This window comes from Neltuma alba, unplaced genomic scaffold (assembly GCF_004799145.2).
Source record: "Neltuma alba isolate B1F8T4 unplaced genomic scaffold, ASM479914v2 tig00007177_pilon, whole genome shotgun sequence".
Taxonomy (NCBI): domain Eukaryota; kingdom Viridiplantae; phylum Streptophyta; class Magnoliopsida; order Fabales; family Fabaceae; genus Neltuma; species Neltuma alba.
In genome coordinates, this window is record NW_021634700.1 from 1 (window position 1) to 24,788 (window position 24,788).

The window sequence follows — 24,788 nt, forward strand, 5'->3', positions numbered from 1 at the left end:
AGGCGTCTATCTCACGCGCCGTCGCATTCGAATTTCAGCAAACGATGGGCCGGAATGCGTTCGTCGCGTAAGGAGAAGCTTGAGCTTGATGATGCTCTGATTCATGAGCAAGCTTTGGCTGCTGCTATCCTCTTCAAGCAGCATCAGCAGAATGGTACTCTGCCCTCCTTTGATCGCTCCGCCTCTCTACGATATCCAAATGCTGGCTCCAAGAAGGTTACGTTGCCACGGAGTTCGAGTTCGAGGGCTCGGTCCCTTACTGACCCTTTGCTACAGCCTCATCAACTTGCTCATCAGGTTTGTTTTCATCTGTTTTGGATTTCAAATTGGTGAATTAATTGAGGAATTGGGTTATGGAGTGAAGGATGGGTTTTATTTTGGCATTCGTATTCGGCTTTTTATTGTTTACGAGAAAATTGGATCATTTTTCAAATTTTGAAAGACAATTAGTTGATGATTTTGGAAAATGAGATGAGATGGTTGGTTCTTGACAGAGTATAAGAAGGAATTGTGTGATGATTGCTTTCTTATGATCGATTTTCTTCCCCGATTGAACTTATATAAGAGGAGAGTGTATCGGGGTTGTACTTTTTAGATTTGCATATGTTACTAATTAGAATTAATCAGTGCGCTGCTGTAAAAGGCTCGTTTTCGCATATTTTGCTTAGTAGCGTGATGCTGTAGATACTTGAATTACTGTTGTCTTAAAGTTTATAAGCGAATCTTGAAGAACTGAAGGTAATGCAATATGGAAGGGCAGTTTAAGTTTGTGTATGCGTATTGATTGTATATTACAAGGCTCACCTTCTGAAGTAATTTTTTACTAAAAGTTAGGTGTGGCTTTGAAGGTAATCTTGTTTTGCCTCTTTCTTCTTACTCTACACGAAAAATTACAGGTTCCTAAAATGACATTGAAAAAGAGATGAATTCAATACTGTGGGACTTTTTTCCGTTTTTTTATTTAATTCAATAAAACAAATTAAAATTTTCCAAGAGCTTTCCTGATTCTGGCGTGGATGTAAATGTGTTACCTAAATCTCATCGATTTTTTTGGGGGTAACTTTGGTTATCTCTGGAAGTAAGAGGGTCCTGCTGAAAGTTACTTCTTTAGTTTTTATTAGGATTGACTTGCCTTTCACCGTGTGAATGTGTCTGCAAGTGTAAACACCTACCCTTGTCTTCATGTAGGCAAACCTACTAAATGATAATTTGTTCGTGTGCAGTCCTTTGTTAATTATTTATTTCTAATTATTACTACCATTTGATCAATGTTTCCATGGTATAAAGTTAATTTAAAGATTTCCATTTGATTATAACATAAATTCTTTGAGATTACCTTAACTGGTCATCTTCTTGTAGAAGTTGACAGGCAAATGGCCAAACATTAATTACTTTTTGGTTCAAATATAATAACTCTTTAGATTACCCTGTTCTTTACTATTTTCGTTTTTTAGGTTCTTTGAGCTTATACAGTGTCTTTTAACTAGCAGGAAATCAAGCTTGATGATCTTGAGACCAATCATTTTGTCCTTGTCCATGGAGGTGGCTTCGGTGCTTGGTGCTGGTACAAAACTATAGCACTTCTAGAAGAAGGTGGTTTTAAAGTGACTGCCATTGACTTAACTGGTTCTGGAGTTCATTCATATGATACAAACAAGATTACATGTCTATCACAATACGTGAAACCACTTACTGATTTTCTCGAAAATCTTGCTGAAGGAGAGAAGGTGTTTATCTTATTACTTTCCTATTTTTATTGCTGATAATTTGTTCTATGTTTAGCATATCTTTTCATGGGCCATTATCAAGTCTGTTAGCACCTATGGAATTTATCAAATGTGGCCATCAATGGTTGTTGCCAAGCACTTGTCGTGGTTAAGGGATTTGCTCATATTTCCCCCGTCCCAAGTTTCTAACATGATCCCCAACCCTGTGTTCATGTCTTCATAACTACTCTTTGTAATTATAAGAGTTTAAGTTTATGGTTCTGAAAAGGATTTCATGTTGTGTTAACTGCGGTTTTGGCTACCTCAAACCTGATTATTCTGCCAAATTATTGTTAATTTCTTGTTGCATCAGTTTGAGGTGTTTTCTCTATGTTACTATGGGCTTGCAGCATGAACTTAACGATTGTGCTTATGTTTAAGAACTGGCTCCAGATTCACATTTATTTCATTTAAATTGCTGCTAGAAATCCAGCCAAGAAAGTAAATGTCTTTCTTACACTCTTGGGTTGACATTATGTTGTTATTGGCTTATTGGGCACAGTATTTAGTGATGTTATATCTGGTGTTAGAATCCAGTTTTGAGACAGACCTCCTCTGTTAGTTCCTTACTTTCTTTTGGTTTTGACGCAGGTGATCTTGGTTGGGCATGATATTGGTGGGTCATGCATATCATATGCAATGGAGTTGTTTCCTCTTAAGATCTCCAAAGCAGTTTTCTTGCTGCAGCAATTCCGACTAGTGGACAAAGTACTTTTGATGCCATCTCTCAACAGGTTTTCAGTTTCTTCTGTTTATGTTATGATCAAGAATGATATAGTCTTATCCGTGATATGACCTCATATCTTAGCATCTCTGATTAAAAAAGGAAAAAAAAAACATACGGACCATGAAAGAGAAAAAAGAAATCAGAATTGGAAGGTGGGGTTGGGAGTAAAGGGGATTGGTTCTTGTGGTCGCCTTTTTATGATTCTGATTGAATCCGTCCCAAAGCAATACAGTTTGTTAATTCATTTGTTTAAAGCTTTTTAACTGGCTTCCAACATCAATGAATTAAATTTGATTTGTTATATGACAGATTCTATAAAGTGATTTTGATAATAGATTCTGCAATTCTTAAAATCAAAATGCGCCTGTTTGAAGATGAAACCTTTTTGCCTGAGCCACTCCTGCTCCATTTTTCGAATTTATGAACCTTCTGCCTTTATAATTCTAAGCCGAATTATGTGAACATATGAACATGAAATTTCCAGAAACCCCTTTATTGTCTCCGTACGCATCTCTTAGGAAAGAATGTAAAGTAAATTCACAGCACTGCGGAGTAAAGACAGAGTTTCATGGCGGATAATTTTTTCCTTCTCTTAGACATAGCAGTAAGCATTATCCATAAACAGAGTTCTTTAATTATCTTCTGAGTATGTTTGATTGTAGCGTTCTATTGCAGGCAGGATCAAATGATCTCATGCGACAGGCTCAGATTTTTCTGTATGCAAATGGGAGTGATCACCCTCCTACTTCTATAGATCTAGACAAGTCATTATTGAAAGATTTGTTATTCCATCGAAGTCCAGCCAAGGTAAGTCAGATACTATTGAAATAAAATATCTTCTGTTTTTCTTTGTTGTAATGATTTTGATATAAATGAAAATGAATCATCGGGACCTCAGCCTTATATAACATTGAAAATCGCAGCACATGAAATGAAAATATGTCAGACAGCAAGTGGAAAAGTGCAATTAGCTGAATTATAAGCAACTGGATTAGCTACACATCTATAAACCTAAAATTGATTGTTTGATAGGTGATGGGAACCTAAGTGGGGCTTAGACATGCCATACCGTCGAAGTCCCCGTTAGAAGGTCATAGATCTTGGGCTAGCGAGCAAGCATATTTTGAACTATGCCTCTGAGCACTTACCTTCATGTTTTGCGTGTTAGTTTAGTAACAGTGTTGCATATGAATTTCTGCTGCTAGGGGAAGTAGGAATAATTGTTCCAAACCATTTCTATAAATCAAGCCACACCTCAAACCTGAAATGCAAAATTGGAAAAATCAAAGAAAAATTGTGGAGAAACTATACATGGTGTTTTCACCGGTTTTTCACCATTTTCAGAGGAGAAGCCGGTCCATACTTTCCAGTCTAGCTTGTTGGGTTCTTAATTTCTTATAATGTTGCCATGACAATGCAGAGAATATCTTGTGATGGACTTATAATGTAACTTGTAATGTTATGTGTGCGCCTTTTTTCCCCCTCTTTATACAGGATGTTGCATTAGCATCTGTCTCAATGAGGCCAATACCATTCGCGCCTGTTTTGGAGAAGCTTTCACTTTCTGACCCAAAATATGGATCTGTAAGGCGGTTCTACATAGAGACACCCGACGACAATGCCATACCGATTACACTTCAGAAGAGCATGATAAATGCAAATTCCCCTGAAAAGGTCTTGCGCTTGAAAGGTTCTGATCATGCCCCCTTCTTCTCAAAGCCTCAAGCCTTGCACAACTTACTGGTAGAGATATCACAGATCAGGTGAGAGAACATTTTACCCTTATGTTGCCTCTGGAGGCCATCACATCAGCCAGCAAAAGCTCTTCTGATATTGATGAATGAGAAATGCAGCAGTTATCGTTCCTTGATGAAGCCGCATCATCAGAAAGTGAATTGTGGGTTATATAACTAGTGTATGCGTGCAAGTTGCACATTTTTTCCCCTTTTTTCCTTTATTGATTTTTAAGTCGGGAAAAATTGCTAGCAAAGCCGGTTTTAGCTGGTAATATTTGTGACAAATAACCCTTTTTGCCCCAAGTATTACTGGTTAAAAGTCTTACGGTTTGTGTTTGTGGTGTAAGTTACAAGTTATATCTATAGTTGAATAATCAAAAGCTTGTAACTCGCCCACTAATAAGCAAATCCCATAGTAAAGTGTTATGATTAGTTATGCAGAGGCCCTTGTATATGAGGACGGAGAGATTGCTGGGAATAGGAACGTCAAATGTTTCTACATTCTTTTGATGTTCCAAATAATACTGCCGATATCGGAATATGTAATTTTTGGGTTCTTTCCTTTTTGATCTCCTCATTTGTGGGTGATTTTTTGTCATATTTTGGAATATTCTTCTCTTCCAAGTATTTTTCACCATTCCCAAAATTAGTTAAACTTTTGGGATAGTTACAGTACCGTTATACACAAGCAATTAATCACTAAAAAGGTCCCATAACGAGTAGCATGACAATGACAAAACAAGTAATGATGCCTTAAGGCTGAGCAAGGTACCAAATTGGGCACTAAGGGTGTGTTTGGATGACTTCAAACCGTGGTTTGGAAAAGTGATTCTGGAGAATAGATTCTGTGGAGAATAGATTCTGAGAAAAAGTGATTCTGAGAAGTGAGAGTGTTTGGATAGTTATTACCAGAAGTGCTTTTGACATGTGGAAATGACCAAAAAGGGTATAAGTTAATATGATAATTATATAAGGGATAGATTTTATGATTTATTTTGATTTGAAGAAATAAAATTGTTAATGAAATAATTTTACTAACATAATTAATAATATATAAGATAATATAATTAATACATAATTAATATGTGTACATATATTTATAAAACATAATATTAAATATGTTTATAGAAAAATGATTTTTTTTAGAACAGAAAAATATTAATTTTGTTTAAAGATTGTAAACGTGAAATCCCATAACATTTTTTCATAACTACTTTTTGTAATAACATACTACATGTATAATAACCTCTGATGTTTAATACAATTAATTAATTAATTGTCACCACACATATATATTCATAAAATATAAGAGTGAAAAATATTTTTAGAGAAGATGAATTATTTTGTTGCAAAATAGAATAAACACGTCTTAAAATAATTTATTAATTATTCAAGTAAGTAATAATTAGCTTGAGAATATAAGGCATAATATTAATAAGAGAAATATAAATAAAGAAGTGTCATAATCATTAAGATGATGCATCGATACAAAGCATTTGTAATAGGTTTTGTTTTTAACTACATATTACAATCTATGATAAAAGGAAATAAATAAGACATGACTACTATCCTCGTATTGAATTAACAAGTTCGTCTCTTATGCTGTCACGAACCTGAGCCATGTAAGATGAAGATTGAATTGATGAATGTATACGTGAAAATCTAACCCCATCATCATCATCTTCTGCATAAGTACCTTCTTCTTCCAACTGAACGAATCCAGGATCAGTAATAGATGTCGTTCTAATAAAATTATGTATAGCCATCGTTGCACAAACGATTTTAACTTGTGTTTCAAAATCATAAGATGGCATGTTTTGTAAGATTGCGAACTTTTTTTTCCAAACTCCGAAAGTTCTTTCAATTGTACTCCTTAAACTTGAATGGAAATAATTAAAGATTTCATTGTCATTTTCAAACCCAGATGTCCTTCGAAAATCAGGCAAATGGTAACGCTCCCGTCTGTATGGGCCGAGATATCCATTCGGTGTTGGGTATCCAGCATCCACCAAATAATATTTTCCTATATAAAAAATGAAATTATTGTAAATTATGTTTCTATTGTTAAGCTAAATATAAAAAAAAAATATAGGAAATAAAAAAATACCTTCAGGTGGATGGGGAAAGTTCATTGAAGGAGTTGTGAGGGCATGATCAAATATCCGAGCATCATGTGCGCTACCTTCCCATCCGGCCAAGACAAAAGTAAAACACATGTCCCAATCACAAACCGCCATGACATTTTGTGACACTGTTCCTTTCCTAGAGATAAATTTAGTTTGATCTGTTGCACTGACAACGCAGGAAACATGTGTGCCATCAATTGCTCCAATAGCATGTTTAAAAAAAGGCCAGTATTTACCAAACCGAATTTTTGTATGAACATGCCGGAATGTTGGATCTTTTGGTTTGATATTAGACATGGCAAGTCTACAGCATGCCATTAGGACATTATGAAAATGTCTGCTAATTGTCTCCCCTGAATGTTGAAATCTTTCTTGCTGCATTCTGCTACTAAGTGCATGCCCAACGGTATGTAAAAACATTGCAACTGATTCATGTATCCCTATATTTTTAGTTTCTTTTAGACCATGTTGTTGCAATTGTTCCACCAGACTTAAGAACACATCCCGTTCCATCCTAAACATGTTATAACAACGACTGGAGTTGCCATCTAAAACATCCCTTACCCATATGCAGCCTGTATAAGCACTTGTATGCCGAGGCTCCTTACACAAGTTCAAAGTAGCGTATGCACCAACCAATGCTGCAACTTTGTTAACTCTTTTTTTCCGTCCCTTAGCATGCTCTTCCACATGTTTAATTTCATCATCCATATTCGTTTTATCCTGTGCACATACACATAAAGTTTAGAATTCCTACGTAGAAATTACGAAACATTTATAAAAGTTACAGAGTTGTCTGATTCATATAACAATCCACTGGTCACATAAAACATACACATATGGAACTGTCTAATATAATAAACAAGTCATAAATCCCTAGTAAAATGCTCTAAAATGGGTAGAAGCTGTTCCTTCTGATCCTTCAGAGCTGCATACATTTCTCGTGCATCCTGCCGTTCCATAAGGAGTTGTGTGCACCGTCTAAAGAAATCAGGATCACTGACAACTTCAGGAACTGTTTTCAGGTGAGACAGGACTCCCCTAATTGAAACCTCATAAGCACGCGCTTCTTCTTCCAACCTTCTAGCTTCTGCTCGTGAAATGACCTCATTTCCACGCTCGGCCTCAGAAATATTTGTTTCAGCAATCTTGCTAATTGCATCCGCTATTTTCATAGAGGGAGATGTGCGTTTCTTCTTGACTTCACTCTTCCTTCTGACCCCCAGTGAGCTACTAGGTCGACTCCTACCTCTGCTTGTACCCCCACCACTGGTATCCTGCCTCAATTCAGTGTTGCCTCCACTACCTCCACTATTATCATTGAAGTTCACTGTGTTAAATTCCCCACTTATACCAGTTGGTGCACCTAAAATTTCATCACTATCTCCGGACCCTTCTTCCAAATCTTCATTCGGTGTTCCTTCACTTGGAAGTGTCATGGAAGAAGGTGCCCATGCTTGTGGTCCAGTTGCAGCCACACTCCCAAACAGTTGAGTTAATTGATCCCTAAATTGAAGTCCTCTATCTCTAAATTTTTCGTAGTTTGGAACTTCCTGCACATTATACATCAATAATATCATAAAATATTCAAAAAAACAGTAAATATGCACAAAACATTAACAGGCAGAGAAAATGTAAGATCAAAAGGTTCAATAATTACCCTTATTTTCCTCTCCCACCAATCATCAGTTGCACTGACAGTATTCCTTTCAGTATCCCATCCCAATCCTGTCTCGCGAAGCAGCCTATCCCATGTCTGCCACTCTTTTCGCAGGGAATCATATTTGTTCTTAAATTGCTGTTTTTCGTACACTCTCCCAGTTTTGGCAGTAAACTTATCACGAAGAATATCCCAAGCTTTCTTTGTTAAGCTTGTACCTCTTCTTTCTCCTTGTTGCACAAGTTCAATGCACAGGTCAATAAACACTTTTGTGGTTCTTACATCCCAGGAAGCTTTCACCGTATCCTTACCCATTATGCTATAGCACAATTACACCTCTTCAGTCATCACAAGTTAATCAACCCAAAATCATATGAAGTAACAAAAATCATATTATCTACTGTAATAAGTGAAAAAGTTGACCACATCTTCAAATCTCAATTCCTTCATCCTACCAAACCAAGCGCGATAAAAATTAACAAACATAAGAAATTTCTAATTTGACATGGCTGGAAAATATACACCTCCCTCCTATTTCAAATTTCATTATCTGTTTTTGCTTCAAAATACTAACTTTTAAAACATCAAAACTAACTAAATTATTATATATACTTTTTATTTTTCTTAACTTTTGTTGAAAGACGATTGGATGAGAAAATAATAAGAAAAACCATTTTTGAACCATCATGTACCATAAATCATATTGTACTTAACCTTTGAAATAACTATGTATTACCAATGTATTTAAAAAAATTCGTTCATGTACATAATTAATACAAATGTTCATGATGAACGTACTAATATTATAAAGCACATAATTGTTTTTAAAAAATTAACATATTGTAGCAGCTTTTCATAATATTTGTTTAAAATTATATTCTTATCAGATTTGTCAACCGAAAGTACAAAAAAAACTAGCAGCATAAACTTCTGACCAAAATACAAATCACTTCCTTCAATATATACATGGATTTGAGTTATGATTCCATTTTTCCTCACTCTCAAAAGTTAGCCATAAGTCTATCAAAATCCTTAATACAACAGTACAGGACAACACATTTCCTATCTCGTTCCAAATCAGATCAACACATTTACATGATAATTAATTTAATTAAAGTACTATCTAAGGGGAAAAAAAATTCCCAATACATTGTTTGACTTCACAGGCTTCTTCTCCGGGAGGAAAATCTGGACAGAAAAAAAAAGCTCCCACGCCAGGCAACAAGAGGAAAAATAACTTGCATATATATCCAGTAGAATTCAATTGACAGCCTTTCTCGTCTATAAAAAAATATCACCACATACATCCCTGCCTCTACAACCAGACATTGATGAGTCCAGCTTCGATCCACAGGGAAATTTGCCAGGAAAATGTTTATCAAATATCAATTACCAGCATCTGATCTGTTCCCCCTTCGTTTCATAAAATCAAACTACTATGAAACCAAAGCAAGCAATAATTATCTCATGCCTTCGAATAACATGCCGGTCAGTTTTGGAAAAACCTGGTTGAACAAATTGAACACTAAAATCATTCCAAAAATCAACATACCACGGTGCAAATATACTAGCCACGGTTCTAAATTTCAACACAGGAGAGCTACACGGCGAACAAGACGGACCGAACCTCTGGTTCCACACGGCGGTGCAAAAATCAGAGGAGGGACCGAACCACAACCACACGGTGAACAAATCAGAGGGACCGAACCACAAGTTCACGGCGGTGCAAAAATCAGAGGAGGGACCGAACCACAACCAGACGGTGAACAAATTTCAGAGGGACCAAACCAGAACCACACGGCGGTGCAAAATCAGAGGGACCGACCAGAACCAAACAATGAACAAAATTCAGAGGGACCGAACCAGAACACACGGCGAACAAAATTTGAACAACATGCCGGTTGCGAATGGGAAAAATGCATGACTGAACAAAAGCCGGAGAGAGCTAACCTGAGCTAACCAGATTCGAGCTAACCAGCGACCTGACCGGGCGAGCTGAAGAACGAAGCTTTCGAAATGGAGGATGGACGGATCGGACAACCCAACGCTTGATCTGGTTTTGGCGCGCCGAGAAACACACAACCAGCCCCTGTTTTCACCAGCCCAAGATGATCTCACCGGTGAAGAAACTCAGAGCACCGACGGCGAAGAAGCGAGCTGATGGTGACGAGAAGGCGAAGACGCGAGCCGGCGAACAGGCGACCCGATGGATGAGCCGGCCGAAGAGTCGAGCTGGGTGTGAGATTCGCGAATGGTTCCCAATTATCAGAGAAATCGGAGTCGGCCAGCGAGAGAAGGATGACTGTGTGTGTGGGTATTATTGGTATGACCGTTGCCCCCTTCCCGAATGGTTCCCAGAAGTGACTTTTTTTTTATTTTCGTAGAACCATGGTTTCATCGGTTGAAACCATGGTTTCAGCTGGACCACGGTTTGGGCTTCTGGACAGGGTGTTTGGATGGCATTTTATCCAAACCATGGTTTGGGCCTCCAAACCATGGTTTGGGCCTCCAAACCATGGTTTGGAGGTGCATCCAAACGCAGCCTAAATTGATCAAAATTGTGGTTTAAGGGTACGGTCGGTTACCGTGGTTGAATCGAATCAATTTAATTATCATTAAAATAATATAATTTAACAAAAATACACAAGTATATTCATAAATAATTTGAAAAAAGAGTTATTTTAAGTAAAAAAGATATTAAATAGAACATTCACGTATAGATTACATATAATCCAACAAAACACATTATTAAAATACAAATATGACTGCCTGCTATTTTTTTTATAACTCAAAAGGAACTTTAGTTGTAGTTCATGGAAGGGAAGAAAATAAAACCCAATCAGATTGACAAAACTCTTGATCATACCGACTCGGAAATTAGTTTATCAGTTTACTGATCTGACAGACCGATACAAATTGAGTTTTAATACTATAAGCTAGACAAATTCAAACATAATATTGAAGTTTTTTCTTTAAAAAAAAAATTGGGGTCAAAGTTTGAAATCTGAGTATTAAAATATTCCCCTTGTCCTTATGATCAAAGCAAAAAAAAAAAAACGGGTACTTGGCTCAGCCTTTGAAACAGTAAAGCTAATTACACGACAATTAATTTTTTTGATCAAATATTATACGACAAATAATGTGAATTATTCAAGTCATCCGCTTTAGGGGCTTTCCATAAGATGGCTTCTTCGTAATTTTTCCTCTTTTTCCGATCAACGATACGTGCGCCTTCCAATCCTTTCATTCTCCTACCAACGGAGTCAGCCATCAAAGCCTCATTCAAGAGAGTTGGTGTTGTCACTAACCAAATTGAGACTATTTTACGATGTTTGCACAGTTTTGGGAAAACGTTAAGACAGAGTGAGCAGTGTCAAAACTCAAGTTTACTTCTAATGTTTCACAACATGTGAGGAGAGAAATTTGCTATCGTAGCCAATTTCGACAAAAATGGATGATCTTGGGAGGTACTCCTCCGATCTTTAATATAAGATCTATTTAACTAATTTGATTAAATTAAGAAAATTAGGTAAGTTAGTTAATTATAAGAAGTATGACATGTTTTTCCTAAAATACCATAATCATCTTTCTTAATATTTTCCCTCCCTCTTCTACTTGATTATAGTTGAGGGAGTATCCATAAGGGTAATTTAGGAAAAATCGATAAAAATGAGAAATAGGTCTTATATTTAAAACCAAAATCAACTTAATAATTAGGTCATATATTAAAGACCGGAGAAGTATCTTGATGAAAATATCTCATCCCTGGTGAAAATAGGGCAAATTTAAAAGTATACTATTTCTAATTCTTAATATAAAACCCAGTTAATTAATTTGGAGAAATTAAAAAAATTACTAAATTACTATCCCCGGTCCTTAATATAAGAGTTAATTTGACATTTAATTTGATCCTAAATATAAGACTTTAATTCATTTAGTCTCTTATATTTATCTATTTTTTTTTCAAAGTAGTCTTTGTAATAGTTATACATGTTAGAAGCTCCATCAAATGATAGCTCTAGCTAATACACATGATTAGCAAGCATATTCTAGGAAAGATAATACCCATTTATTATAGATAACTAATTTAACAATTTTTCTAACCTACTCAAATTAGTCAACTAGCTTTTATATCAAGGACTAGAAATAGTACTTTAAACTATTTATATTTATCATTTTCCTCCAAACTAATTTGTCTTACTTAAAAACTGGTATATAATCTAATAATACATATAAGTATTTTAGGATATCATGTGACATATGTTAATTTAATAACTTTCTTAATCTTTTCAAGTAGGCAAGGTAGTATAATTTACAAGGCCCGTGAGGAAGGGATTAAACAGATTGAAAGCTTTATTTGAGCCTACGCTTAGCAGGTCAGAACACTCTACTGAAGTCGGTCACTAGCTTTATGATAAGAATTGATGAAATATTGAGACTCTAATGCAAATTTGAAGCTTCTTGGACAACAATGAATATATACCTGCTTGCAATTTTTCCGACATTGACTAAAGATTGTAATAGCATTTTTCTGACTATTAACTTCATTTTTCACCTTTTGGAACCTTTAATATTTTTTTTTGGACCAGCATCCTACCTTTAATATTTGACTCCAAGGCCTCTCCGGCCTCATATATAATTTCAAACTCGCAAATCTTCAGCTACTCTATTCAATTTCAATAGACTCACAAATTGTCCCTTCAAAACGCTTGCAACCACTTGGCCCAACTCCATGGCCACTGGGGGCTCTTATTGTTCCCGGTTGCCAAATACATTCAAGAATATTGGTCTACACACTAATAAGAGCTCGCTTTAATAGAAGACGCCAACAACATAACGAATCAATGTTTGAATCATCATTGAAAGATGTATTCATGTCTAATATATGATAATATTCCAAATAGAATTATTTTTAACAGAAAGATACGAGTGTTTAGAAAAAAGAATTTTTTGGCCTAAAAAAAAAGTGTTGGCCTACACAGCTTTCTCCTTGCTTAATATGTCATTACTCTCTATCTTCTTCCTTTTTCCCCCTCCACCTCGCTTATTCTCCTGATCATGCCTTCTATGCCTTCCTGTGCCTGCTTACTATGCTGTAGTCCACACCCAATGAATTTGGATCTTCAACCATAACTGTCTCTCCAATCCAATTACCTATGGGAATGGCATTCGTAAGATTCATAGCTTCAAATGGTATATTACCTCCGGTTCTAATTATAAAACATTATTTATAATCTATAAACGAGGTCTTATAAATAGAAGTAGAGGTAATATCATGTAACCGGATTTAGATCATACATTTGGTAAAGTCCCAGTCCTTACTTACCATGAATATATCATTCTCACGTGTTATGAAGAGAACTCTTGTCTCCCACGCACCAGGAGATTCTTCTTAAAATGGATTTAAAATGAAAAAAAAATGACAATATAGTTTTTAAACAATGATTCCCCTGGCATGTCACTCGGATAAATTCAAGCTAATCATATATTTTTTAAATTATGTTACATAATCCCAAAAAAATAGTTACAGATTATCAGAGCTTAAACTATAATATTTTAAAATTTCAATTTAATTATTATGACTAACTTAGAATTTTTCAAATTTAGGAGATCTTTTGAGGGTTTTGAATTTTAACTATTATTTTTCCAGAATTTTTTCGTATTTTTTCTTATACATTTTCTCTTACCTTCTCACTTATAAATAAGAGTATATTTTTTTAAAAAAAGTACATTTCTTACATATTTAAAAAAATGAAGAGAGCATTGAGTAAGAGAGAACATGTGATAATTAATGTACAGTTATTTAGTGGGGGGAAATGAAAAGAATAAATTAAAGTTTCATAAAAATAACAGGCTTATAAACTAATGAATTTATATAGGAAGGAGTATTTTGATTTGGATGTTTAGATTAGCTTTTAGAGAATAGTTTTTGCAAAAAAAAAGTAATAAAAAAGGCTATTTTAAGAATAGATTTTATTAAAAAAATTCCGATAAAATAAAAATATTTGGATAGTTGTTATTAGAATCACTCTTCCAAATATAGATTACTAAAAAAAGATATAAGTTAACATGATACATCAAGAACAAATTTAAATTAATATTTTTGTTTAAATTAATAAACAAATAAATAATATATTTTTCCAACATAATAAGTAATATATATAAATATAATAAGTTAATAATTAATAGAGTTAAGTTAGTTTTTTTTTTCCTGGTGCTTCGGCATTTTAAAGTATTTTGTAGTATATTTAGTACCTTGAAATAATTTTCATGTGTATTCTAAAATAATTTTTAATGCAATTTTACATGTTGTAATTTTGGGTGCTAGATGCACCAACAAGTAATTTAATATGCTGGACACACCTTGAAAAAAAAGCACCAAAATATAATTAATATGTGTATACATATATTTATAACATATAAGATTAAATATATTTTTAGAAAAAGGATAATTCTAATTAAAAGAAAGCCATTGTTTTCCAACCCAAAAGTACACAAAATTTACTTTTGAAAAATCATGGTTTTAAATTAAAAAGTGATTCTGCCAAAAAAAAAACTGAGAAAATTTTAATTAAATCCAGTCTTAATATCAAAATTTACAATTAAACTTTCATTTTGAACAAATTCCTAATGAGGCTAGGAGGCTTGGTTAGGAATTGCTGAATATTATCAAAAGTCTAGAATGCCCCTCTTTAATTAAAATGAGTTGTTATCTTTATATTTTTCTCCCTCACAAATTCTTTTCCTGAAATATGAAAATAGTAAGGGGTGGACCGTATTTCTCTCTTTGGTCCCTGGCAATGGCCTTCTAAGGTCCAGATCTTTATATCCCTGTTTATTCATGATCATCGATTGTTTCAGAACAACATAATTATAAATTACAATCCTCCGTTTCCATTTAAATTTGTATTCTAGTTTGATTACTGCATATGCTGCTTCCGTTTTCTTTGGGATGTAACTTTGTTTTGACTCTTAATAGACCAAAAAAAAAAAACTTGCCACTTTTTAAGTGTATATGTGTGCATATACTTATTTGGTCCTTAATATGAGACCTATTTAACTAATTTGATTAGATTAAAGAAGTTACGTGAGTTAGTTAATTATAAAAAAATATATGTTTTTCCTAAAACACCATAATCATCTTTTTTAATATCCTCCCTCCCTTACTTACTTGAATATGGTTGAGGAAGTATTTATAATGGTAATTTAGAAAAAATTGATAAATGTGATAAACGGGTCTTATATTTAGAATCCAAACTAACTTAACAATTAGGTATTATATTAAGAACAGGAGAAGTATTAAATATATGGTGTTGGCATTTAATATATATATATATATATATATCAAGTATATGAAGGATGGATAATATTAAAATTGAGCAGAAATTAAACCCATTAAAAATTAAAATATAAAAGCATGCTGGAGTAATTACACTGTTAAATTGGTTAAGGTGCTGGACTGTGCTGTAACTGCCATTGAAGATATACTATTTTCATATTTTAGGAAAAAATTTGTGAGGGAGAAAAATATATAAAAAATGCACTCACATTTTAACTACTAAGGGGCATTCCGGACTTTTAACACCATTCAAAAATTCTTAATTAGACTTCTCGGCCTAATTAGAATTTGCTCAAAATGTACGCTTGATTTTAGATTTTGGTATTTCATAAGTGTGTGCGTGGACCAGACTGGATTGGGTTTGTTATCAACCCAAAGTCTGGTCCATTAAAGACCTCAGGCTGAAAAAGATAGTCCAAGGTCTGGTCTAACCCAATACCAACCTGAGGTCGGGTTGGATTGGATTTGGTCCTCTAGAGGTAGTCCAGGACCTAAATTTAATTCTTTTTAAAAAAAATTTCTTCAATAGGAGATAAGATTATAACTTACTATATAAAATTTTGCACATATTTTAATCCAAAGTTCATCAAACTTGATCATTCCCTTTCAATTTCCCAGTAATGTCATGTTTTATTAATTAATTTTCATTAATATAAATCTTATATTGTAGAAAATATATACGCATGCTCATTACTTAGGAAGTTAATAGATAAATCTTGATTATTCGAATAAACAAAAAACTTATATAAAAAAATTAAATCAAATTTATAATATATAAATAATAATTAAAAAAATCGGGTTAGATTGGACTGAACCAACTGGTCTGAGAGGCTAGTTCCTAGTCCAATCCAACCCAATAAGACCAGTCTGGTCCAGTCCGGTCCAGTTTTGTTTCAAGCCAATTTATTTTGAACCGGACTGGATCGGGTTTTCTTGGGTTGAACCGGACCATACTAGATCACTGGATTTTTACACAACCCTAGTATTTCAATTAGATTTAGTTGCAATTCAGGAGAAAAAAACATGTTTAAATGGAAGTATCCTGAAACCACGGTTTTGTATCTCAAATTATGATTTTGATTTAACCCAAACAACTCTTCAATGCGATTATGTGAAGCATAGTTGGAATTACTTTTTTGACCTGAGAAGCATAATTGGATGAACTAAACTCTTCGGCATTGATGAGACCAATTTCGGTAGGTGTGACTTTATTGAAGACTGTCGGTGTGAACCGACAATTAGGGAACAACGCACCTTGCGGCCGGATCTGAGTGGAAGAGTAAAAATCAAATTTTAATAGCACTCATATTAGTCATTTATAAGAAAAAATTTTAATCCTTAATATATGAGAATGTGTCATTTATAAGTAATTTAGACTTGCTAGTTGCGAAGCAGTTGTAGTTTATTTAAATTTTAAATGTAAGATATTTTGTATTTTTTATATTTATTTTTTTTAAAAATATCTCTATCAAATACATATATTAATATTGGTAGTTTCTAATGTACTACTATATGATTTAAAAGGGAGGGGGTGTATATCTTATAAAGTGATCATTTTCATTTCAATTTATGAGGTCAATTATGAAAGATTCTCAAAGACAGAGATGAGTGGATAGATAGAAAAGAAACAAAGCCTTATTGAATGATGAAGCTAAATTGATCATATAGCCATATGAGTACTTTAATTAGAGTCTCCACTTTTAAAACACCAAAAAGAAATATGGGATCCTCTTAATTAAATGAGGTATGCGATTATAAACCTCGGCCCAAGTTATCTTATGAAGAATTGCAAAATGCTTTTGATGAATTTTATCGTGAAACTCTTATTTTAGCCGAAATTCTCTAATTTTTGTGTGTGCAAAATATAATAAATTATTAGTATCAATTATTAACTTTAATACATGAAACCCGTTCGGATAATAAATCACTACTAGGCGTCGTTCTGTATCTAAATTCTCTTTGCTATACAGGCAACATCGCGATTTCTCCCCAACCTCAAGATCATGTCTGAGTTTCTCTTTATTATTCGTATTATTTATTGATTTTTTTTATTTAACTACGAATTAAAAATCGTAATTTTAGGTTTAAAATTGATAATTTTACCATGGGTTACTCCTCTTTCTTGATCTTCACGTGGACTGATGCAAAAACTACTTGGGTTACATGAAAAATAAGAAGGTTCATGCCAAGTGGCATGTTATCTAAGAGAGTGTTTGGGTAAAAACCAAATCATAGTTTTAAAAGTGTTTTTACGATGTACGAAGTAAATATGTGGAGGAGATTATCTCGTTTTATGGAAAAGTACTTTTTAAAAACACTTATTGCTGTTGCCAAACACCCCTTAAGCATAATTTGATTAACTAAGAAGGATCAGATATGAGTTTTACTTTCTGTAATATTACATTGCTTTTAAAATATCATTAAACTTTATATGAAATGAGTAATAAATCAAAATTATATGAATTAAATTAAAAATTATGGTAAACTAAACTCAATTTTGGTTTGTCCATATTAAAAGGCGAGGAAGTAAAACTTCATTTCTTTCCTCGGTGGGCATATTTGTATCTCACACTAAGCTGTGAAATTAAAAAACAATAATCAATCTGAAAATTCAGGAAAACGAATAGAAATCAATAAATTATTGAAAAATTGTTTTTTTCCATAAGAATTTGGTTGATTAAAATTAGAATTTACGTATATTCAACTCCATTTGAATTTTGAAGAGCACTTTATGTTTGTAGATAATGATTTGTAATGAGCTCTATGATTTGCCGGGCGCGGTTTCTCTCCACTGAGCTTCCCGTCCACTGCGCCTCCACTTCGGCTCTACGACAATCGTTTGGAGCAAACAGTAAAACGCAGTTCAAATAGATTGTCGGCTATAAACTTAAATTCCAAAATTACAGAGAACCAAGGGGCGGAGCACATGCTTTTACGGGGTGATATGGATACATATGTAGGGCCCACAAAATATCACCAGTAAAAATATATTTTCATCCACAATAAAATTTATTTATAAATAAAGAAATAAAATTATCCTTTTTAAAGCACCATATAAATATAAAGCAAAGTGAGAAAATTTTTTTTGTCCTATTTATATATTATATCATTAAATTTTTAATATGAATATATTATTTTATTTTATATAAACTACTTCCTTAATCCTATTTTTTTGAACCTGAATTCCAAAATTAAAGAAAACCAAGAGTATAAACTTATTTTCATCCAAAACAAAATATATTTATAAATAATCACAATAAGGAAAACCAAGAGTATAAATGTATTTTCATCCAAAACAAAATATATTTATAAATAATCACAATAAAATTATCTTTCTTTGAGAAATAAAATAGGATTAGCGAACAGACAAAAAAATAGGATTAGGGAAGTAGTTTATATAAAATAAAATAATATATTTATATTAAAAATTTAATGATATAATATATAAATAGGACAAAAAAAATTTTCTCACTTTGCTTTATATTTATATGGTGCTTTAAAAAGGATAATTTTATTTCTTTATTTATAAATAAATTTTATTGTGGATGAAAATATATTTTTACTGGTGATATTTTGTGGGCCCTACATATGTATCCATATCACCCCGTAAAAGCATGTGCTCCGCCCCTTGGTTCTCTGTAATTTTGGAATTTAAGTTTATAGCCGACAATCTATTTGAACTGCGTTTTACTGTTTGCTCCAAACGATTGTCGTAGAGCCGAAGTGGAGGCGCAGTGGACGGGAAGCTCAGTGGAGAGAAACCGCGCCCATGATTTGCCAGCCCGGAGAACGGTGCACCGCTATTTGGAACCAAAGCCAAGTATCCAGCTCACTCCCTTGACCGCGTCAATCAATATCAAAAATTCAAAATGTCGCTGAGAAAGCCAAAGCCCCACCGAACGAAACCGAATAAACGAAGGAAAACATTTTAAAAAAAGGAAAATCGATAAATCATTGCCCTTTTGGGTTTGATTTGACGGCTTCGCTCTCCTCATCTTTTCAAATTCTAAATATCTTTTGCTTATTTACTTTCTAAACCTAGTTTATTTTATTTCATATTTGTGACTGTACCTGTGCCTCGCCTCTCTCTGCTCTCTGCGATTGGGTTTTGGGAAACGAAGGTATGGAAATCCCATATCTCTGATTTCATGATAGCCCTTTTAATTTGTGTAATAAGCAATGCATTTCAATCTGTGTATTGTAATCCTTTCCGCTTGGTCACCGCACGATGTCCGTCAAAATTGTTCTCATAACCTTTTTGAGTTTTCCTGGTTTTCTTGACTAATGGTTGTTCGGGGGCATGATTTTCTTTTGCTTTCCGAGAATTATTTCGGCATTGATCTGCCGGTGCGGTAACTATTTTGCATGTTCTTCTCTGCTCCTTAAACTTCTAGATTTGTTCATTGGGACGCTTGGTAGATGCCTTGGAAGCTGCTTTCAACTGATGGCCCATTATATTATATTAGTTTGTGGGTGTGGATTAGAAAAGTCATGTCCAAGTTTTTCCTAGCTACAATGAATTGAATGCACCTAGGGTGTAGCTTTATGGGGATTTCAAACTGGATCTTAAGTTTGTTCTGACCGACCTTAATTTTGTAAACGAATAGAATAATCTGGGGTTCAATTGCTTTGTTCTGCAGGACATTTTTCATTGAAAGAAGTGATAACATGTTAATATAGGAAAGAAAACAAATAGTGGATTGCAAGCCATTTTCACCTCATTCTCCACAATTTGTTTCTATGATATGGTTATTCTTTCTCCGCGCTATTAAGCATGCTCAGCATGTTATTCAACATGCTTTTAAAATTTAAGAGTTATTTCATCTTGTCATTGCTAAGAAATTTATTTGTCCACTCTCAGTTTGGGCTACTGGTTAAATATCTGCCTGCAATTCCCTAAATAAATGGTGTTCAAGCGTTAAAGAATATACATAACCAACTCCTAAAATACTCCAAGTAGTTTGAATTCACACTTGTTGTTGATACTCATTACTTTTCTGTTTTGATGGACTGATGATTAATGATTCTGCCTGGGGTATTGGCAACCACATGCTTTCTCATTTTGAATTTATTCATAGGTCAAGCTTATGCTCTTGTTGATTATTTTAAATGCTGGAGGTCAAATTTTCTAAAGAGAGGTTGTTCAATGCAGGTTTAGCCACTTAAGGTCAAAAAAACTAACAAATGGGTCGTGGGGTCAGTAGTGGTGGTGGTGAGAGTTCTTTGGGATATCTCTTTGGAAGTGGGGAGAATCCTAGCAAAGCTCCAGCTGCACCGCTTCAAGCTCAGCCTGCAAATGAGGGGCCTTCACCAAATGCAGCTGTTGCATCACCACCAACTGAAAAGCAAGTTCCAGCTGGAGCGCCTGGGAATCTTACAAACAACTACCATCGTGCTGAAGGGCAAAACTGTGGCAATTTCATCACGGTAGAGTACTCTCAACCGTCCTATTTAGTTTGTTTGAGGCATGATGAATGATTTTCTATCTCTCATAGGTCGGTAGTATGCCATACATTGTTGCCCTTGGCCTTGGCCTAGGAAATTCTGAGGTTGTTCAATTTGTCAATGTTTATTGTTGGATATGAGGATGGGAATCTCTTTTCCTACAACTCTTTTATTGATTATGTTCATTAAAAAGTAATGAAGAAGGTGTTATGCTGGTTTCTACAAGCTGAGCTAATAAGAAAACACAATTTAGGAAGAAAATACTTACGTTAAATGCCTTATGCTCATTATTTCAAGTTCTTCAATTGCACCTGGTCATGTGTCTTGTTTTATTTATATGGGTTTATGATAAATGATAATATTTCAAAAACAGGATACACAGACACGTGTGATTGGCGAACTTGACATGGATATAAAAAACTTGATGAAAGTATAATACGTTTAGAATAATAGTAATACTGCAAAATGGGAAATCCTAGAAACATTAGTTACTGGTCTGTAGCCCCCCCCCCCCCAAAAAAAAAGAAGGAAACATTAGTTACCGGTTAAAAACTGCTCAATTGAATTTGGGCCCACAAACCTCTTCACTGGAAAACAGGAGAGGTTATAAACATAGTTCGCTGTTATCAAATTGTGACATGAAATGCTAATGGAAAAGATTCTATTTGAATTGTACATGAGTTACCCATCTTACCAGATTTCTGGATAAAGTGAAAACTAAATTGCAATGCATGCTGTGAACGGTGCGTATCTGTACAATAACCAAAATAACTTTAAGCAGTAATTGATAAAACAATCTAGGCAGAAACTCCAAATAGTTACATTTCATTTGTATCAGATTCTCAAAGGATTTACCATGATTCCAATGATGTCTTCTTCGTATTCTTTTTTGGAACTGTAGCCTTATCGATAAGAAACTACTGGAAAACTTGGAAGTTGAAAGAATTCAAAGAACCAATTCAACAAGAAATAGCCACATGTTAGTATGAAATGAGTATTTCTGTGCGAATAAGGGTGGAAAAGAACAGAGAGAGGGAGAGAGAAATCAGAGGTAATATTGGTGGCAGAGCTTTGAGGAAAAGAATCTCTCATGGCAAGTTATAGAATATGTCTCTCTTTCTGCTCTATCATCCAAAAGAGGTAGTTGACATGATACATCTCTCTTCCTGCTCTCAGTCAGGGTTGAGTAAAATTTCTTTTTTCCTGTTAACGGCCTATTGCTGCTATGACTGTAACAGAGAGATTCCTTTCATGCAATGTCTATTATGTTCTTGTAACCATTACGTAATAGTTTGTATATGTTTATATTGCTTTGTGAAAGTAGGGACAGAGTGTTATTATTATCTGCTTGTACCTAAACAAATTTATGGTAACGAAGCCAAATCAATATTATTCTCAATATTGTAGCATCTGCTTGGGTGCAGGATCGACCATCAACCAAGGTTCACGCTGCCCCAGGTGGTGGATCTTCCCTGGATTACCTCTTTGGTGGTCCTGGAGGGAAATGATTAATCTGTATGAGTGATGGCGATGCGTAAAATACATCTTAGTTTGTCTTTATGTTTATCAGTGGGATTATTTGTTTCTTGTGCTGTTGAATCAATTTCCCTGACAATATTATTTCGGTTGATTGACTAAAATATGCTGATTCAATATGGTATTAATTTCTTCCCCTGTTTCATGTTGAATTAATCTCATTCTGTTTATTATTATAACAGTAATATGGTATATTTATAAATTAAATTTGTTTTTTATTTAAAAATTGAATTTGTAACTTTGTATGAATGCTCATTCGGCACAGAGATGGGAATAGGTCAAGCGACCTGTCATGAGTTTGTGGCCTGGTTTGTTTAAAAATAGAAATAGGCTTAGGTCTTTTTGAAGGCCTATATAGCCTAAGAGGCTAGGCTTAAGTTCTTTGAGAAGTTTGTTAGGCCTAGTTTGGCTTGTTTATTTGTTTTAATTTTAATTTTAATTTTAATTATGTATTTATATGTGGTCTTATTCTAAATTTTAACATATAATTATAACTTGTTTTCAATAATATTAATTGTAATTGAGATTTAAAATAATACTTATGAACATTTAAATTTTAATTACAAATAATATTAAAAAATAATTATTATTTAGTATGTATATTTTTTTCACTAGTCTATGTATTTTTTATTATGTATTTTGAAAATTTTAAAATTACAGGCTTTTTAATAGGCTTAGGCTAGGTTACAAACCAAGCTTAGGCTAGAAACAAAATTTATGATAGTCACGGGTCAGTTTAGGTTGGCTTGTTACCAGATAGGTTTAGTTTATTAAAAGCAAAGTTTAGTCTGGTTAGCGTATTTTCACTTCTAATTTGACACAGTATCAAAAATATACATAGCAATAAAATCACTTTTTCTCAAACCCTCTAAACTCCTAAAAGGAGTTATAGAGATGAAAAGGTGGCATGATGTAGAACCATAACCAATGCTTAATTAGTATTTGCTTAATTAGATAACTAATTTACAAAAACTAAAAAGATAATTAAGTTAATTATTATTTATAAAAAATGTGTGTTGGTTTCTTAAAATGTCTTTTTAATTATTTTACAAAAATCCCCTTAATAACTACAGCTAATATAAAAATAATTTAAGATCACAAGTTATAAATGGACTGAGGTTTTATAGTTAGTATCAACTCAAGTTCTTTTACAAACTTCTACATTTAAGACATGGGTATTTATCTTCAGTTTCACTTCTCTGCATCTCACTTTCCTTGCTTTCTTTTTGGCCTCTCTTTCCTTGTCTATCTCTTCTTATTCTTCCTTCCCTTGTCAATTATTTTTCTATATCTCTTCCTATTCTGCCTCCAACATCACTCTCTATCTGTTCCTCAGCTTTCCTCAACGTCTGTCTCTCAATTTTCAATCCATCTCAATTTTTCTGTCTTCGGTCATTCTCTTCCTCCCTTTATATATACATCGATAAAGAATCACCTCAATGCAATCTTAATTTTCTTTCCTCTTGATATATATGCACCTGTCCAAATCAAAATCTTTAATTATACTCCCCTTTTTTGTTTGTCTTTCTTTTTTCTTTAATTACATATTCCATTTCATATTCCAATCAAACCAAACCTTTGCCAATAATCATTTTGGATATGCTCTAAATCATATCATAATGGATCTAAAAGCCTCCTAAAGGGAAAGTTATAACTTCTCAATATGTGATTCCATTTAAAATTATTGCTGTACATATTTTTATTTTTATTTATTTTTGGGCTGAAGCCCAAGTTGGAAGGCATCAAAATTAATTCAATATAATGAAGATATTTTGAAGTTATTATCATTTTTTATAACGTTATTTTTATTGTATTTTTCATTTTCAAAATTAATTTAGACATAATGGATTGCTAAAAGAGTAAAAGTATACATTTGGTCTTTTGATTTTATATGATGTTTCATTTTGAACCCATAAGTGAAGTATAATTTTTGTCCTTTAACTCTAAAATCATGAGGCTTAAATGATATTTTTTGCAACAATCAAGAGTGTTTTGAAAATTAAACTTAAATATTTTAGTATTTGAGAATGTTTTTATTAATATTTATTATCTCAATGTTATCATATTTTATTAATAATTTTAAAATTAAAGGACAAAAAGTATACTTTTAAAAATAAAAAACTGAAATCTTGTATAAAATTAAAGGAGTAAAAATATATTTTTGGCTAGTGGAAAAACACTTTCTTTTTTGGTAGAATGAAATAGGACTACTCACAGGATGGGACTGGGACAAGTCCGTTCTAGTCTCGTCCTAGTGAACAGGGATGGGATGGGATTTCTGTCTCGTGTCTCATCCCAGTCCCTCATCCTGTTTTTCTTTTATCAAAAGACAAATATTCTAATTTTTTGTATGAATTTTTTTATGTTAATTTGTTTTTTATTGGGCTTTTGAAGATAAACACATCGTTCAAAAATATTGTGTAAAAAGCTCAATTATATAACATAAAAAAAGT

The 24,788-nt window shown here is 33.5% G+C and overlaps 2 protein-coding genes across 3 annotated transcripts; both read left to right on the forward strand.

Annotated features, from left to right (window-relative positions):
* The first annotated feature begins 8 nt into the window (after nt 1-8).
* Nucleotides 9-4,803, forward strand: LOC114751965 (putative methylesterase 11, chloroplastic). Its single transcript, XM_028940670.1, is given in 6 exon segments — nt 9-297; nt 1,491-1,727; nt 2,358-2,436; nt 2,439-2,500; nt 3,169-3,300; nt 3,988-4,803. Coding segments are annotated over 6 exon segments (1,026 nt in total). The 5' UTR covers nt 9-54; the 3' UTR covers nt 4,261-4,803.
* Nucleotides 4,804-6,503: 1,700 nt separating this feature from the next.
* Nucleotides 6,504-22,514, forward strand: LOC114751966 (protein SPIRAL1-like 3). Of its 2 annotated transcripts, XM_028940672.1 has the most exons (4): nt 6,504-6,515; nt 14,778-14,783; nt 20,522-20,781; nt 22,224-22,514. In XM_028940672.1, the coding sequence occupies exons 3-4, from the start codon at nt 20,539-20,541 to the stop codon at nt 22,305-22,307; spliced, it is 327 nt and encodes a 108-aa protein (XP_028796505.1). In that variant the 5' UTR covers nt 6,504-6,515; nt 14,778-14,783; nt 20,522-20,538; the 3' UTR covers nt 22,308-22,514. The 2 variants fall into 2 exon arrangements, with proteins under 2 accessions (XP_028796505.1, XP_028796504.1); XM_028940671.1 differs by lacking the exons at nt 6,504-6,515; nt 14,778-14,783 and adding an exon at nt 19,385-19,475 and having other exon boundaries at nt 20,507-20,781.
* The last annotated feature ends 2,274 nt before the right edge of the window (nt 22,515-24,788 follow it).

Bases quoted from the DNA above. Each gene is read 5' to 3' on its own strand.
- LOC114751966 (XM_028940672.1), top strand. From the start codon at position 20,539: ATGGGTCGTGGGGTCAGTAGTGGTGGTGGTGAGAGTTCTTTGGGATAT. The intron at 20,782-22,223 runs GTAGAGTACTCT...GCTTGGGTGCAG, and splicing joins ACTGTGGCAATTTCATCACG to GATCGACCATCAACCAAGGT.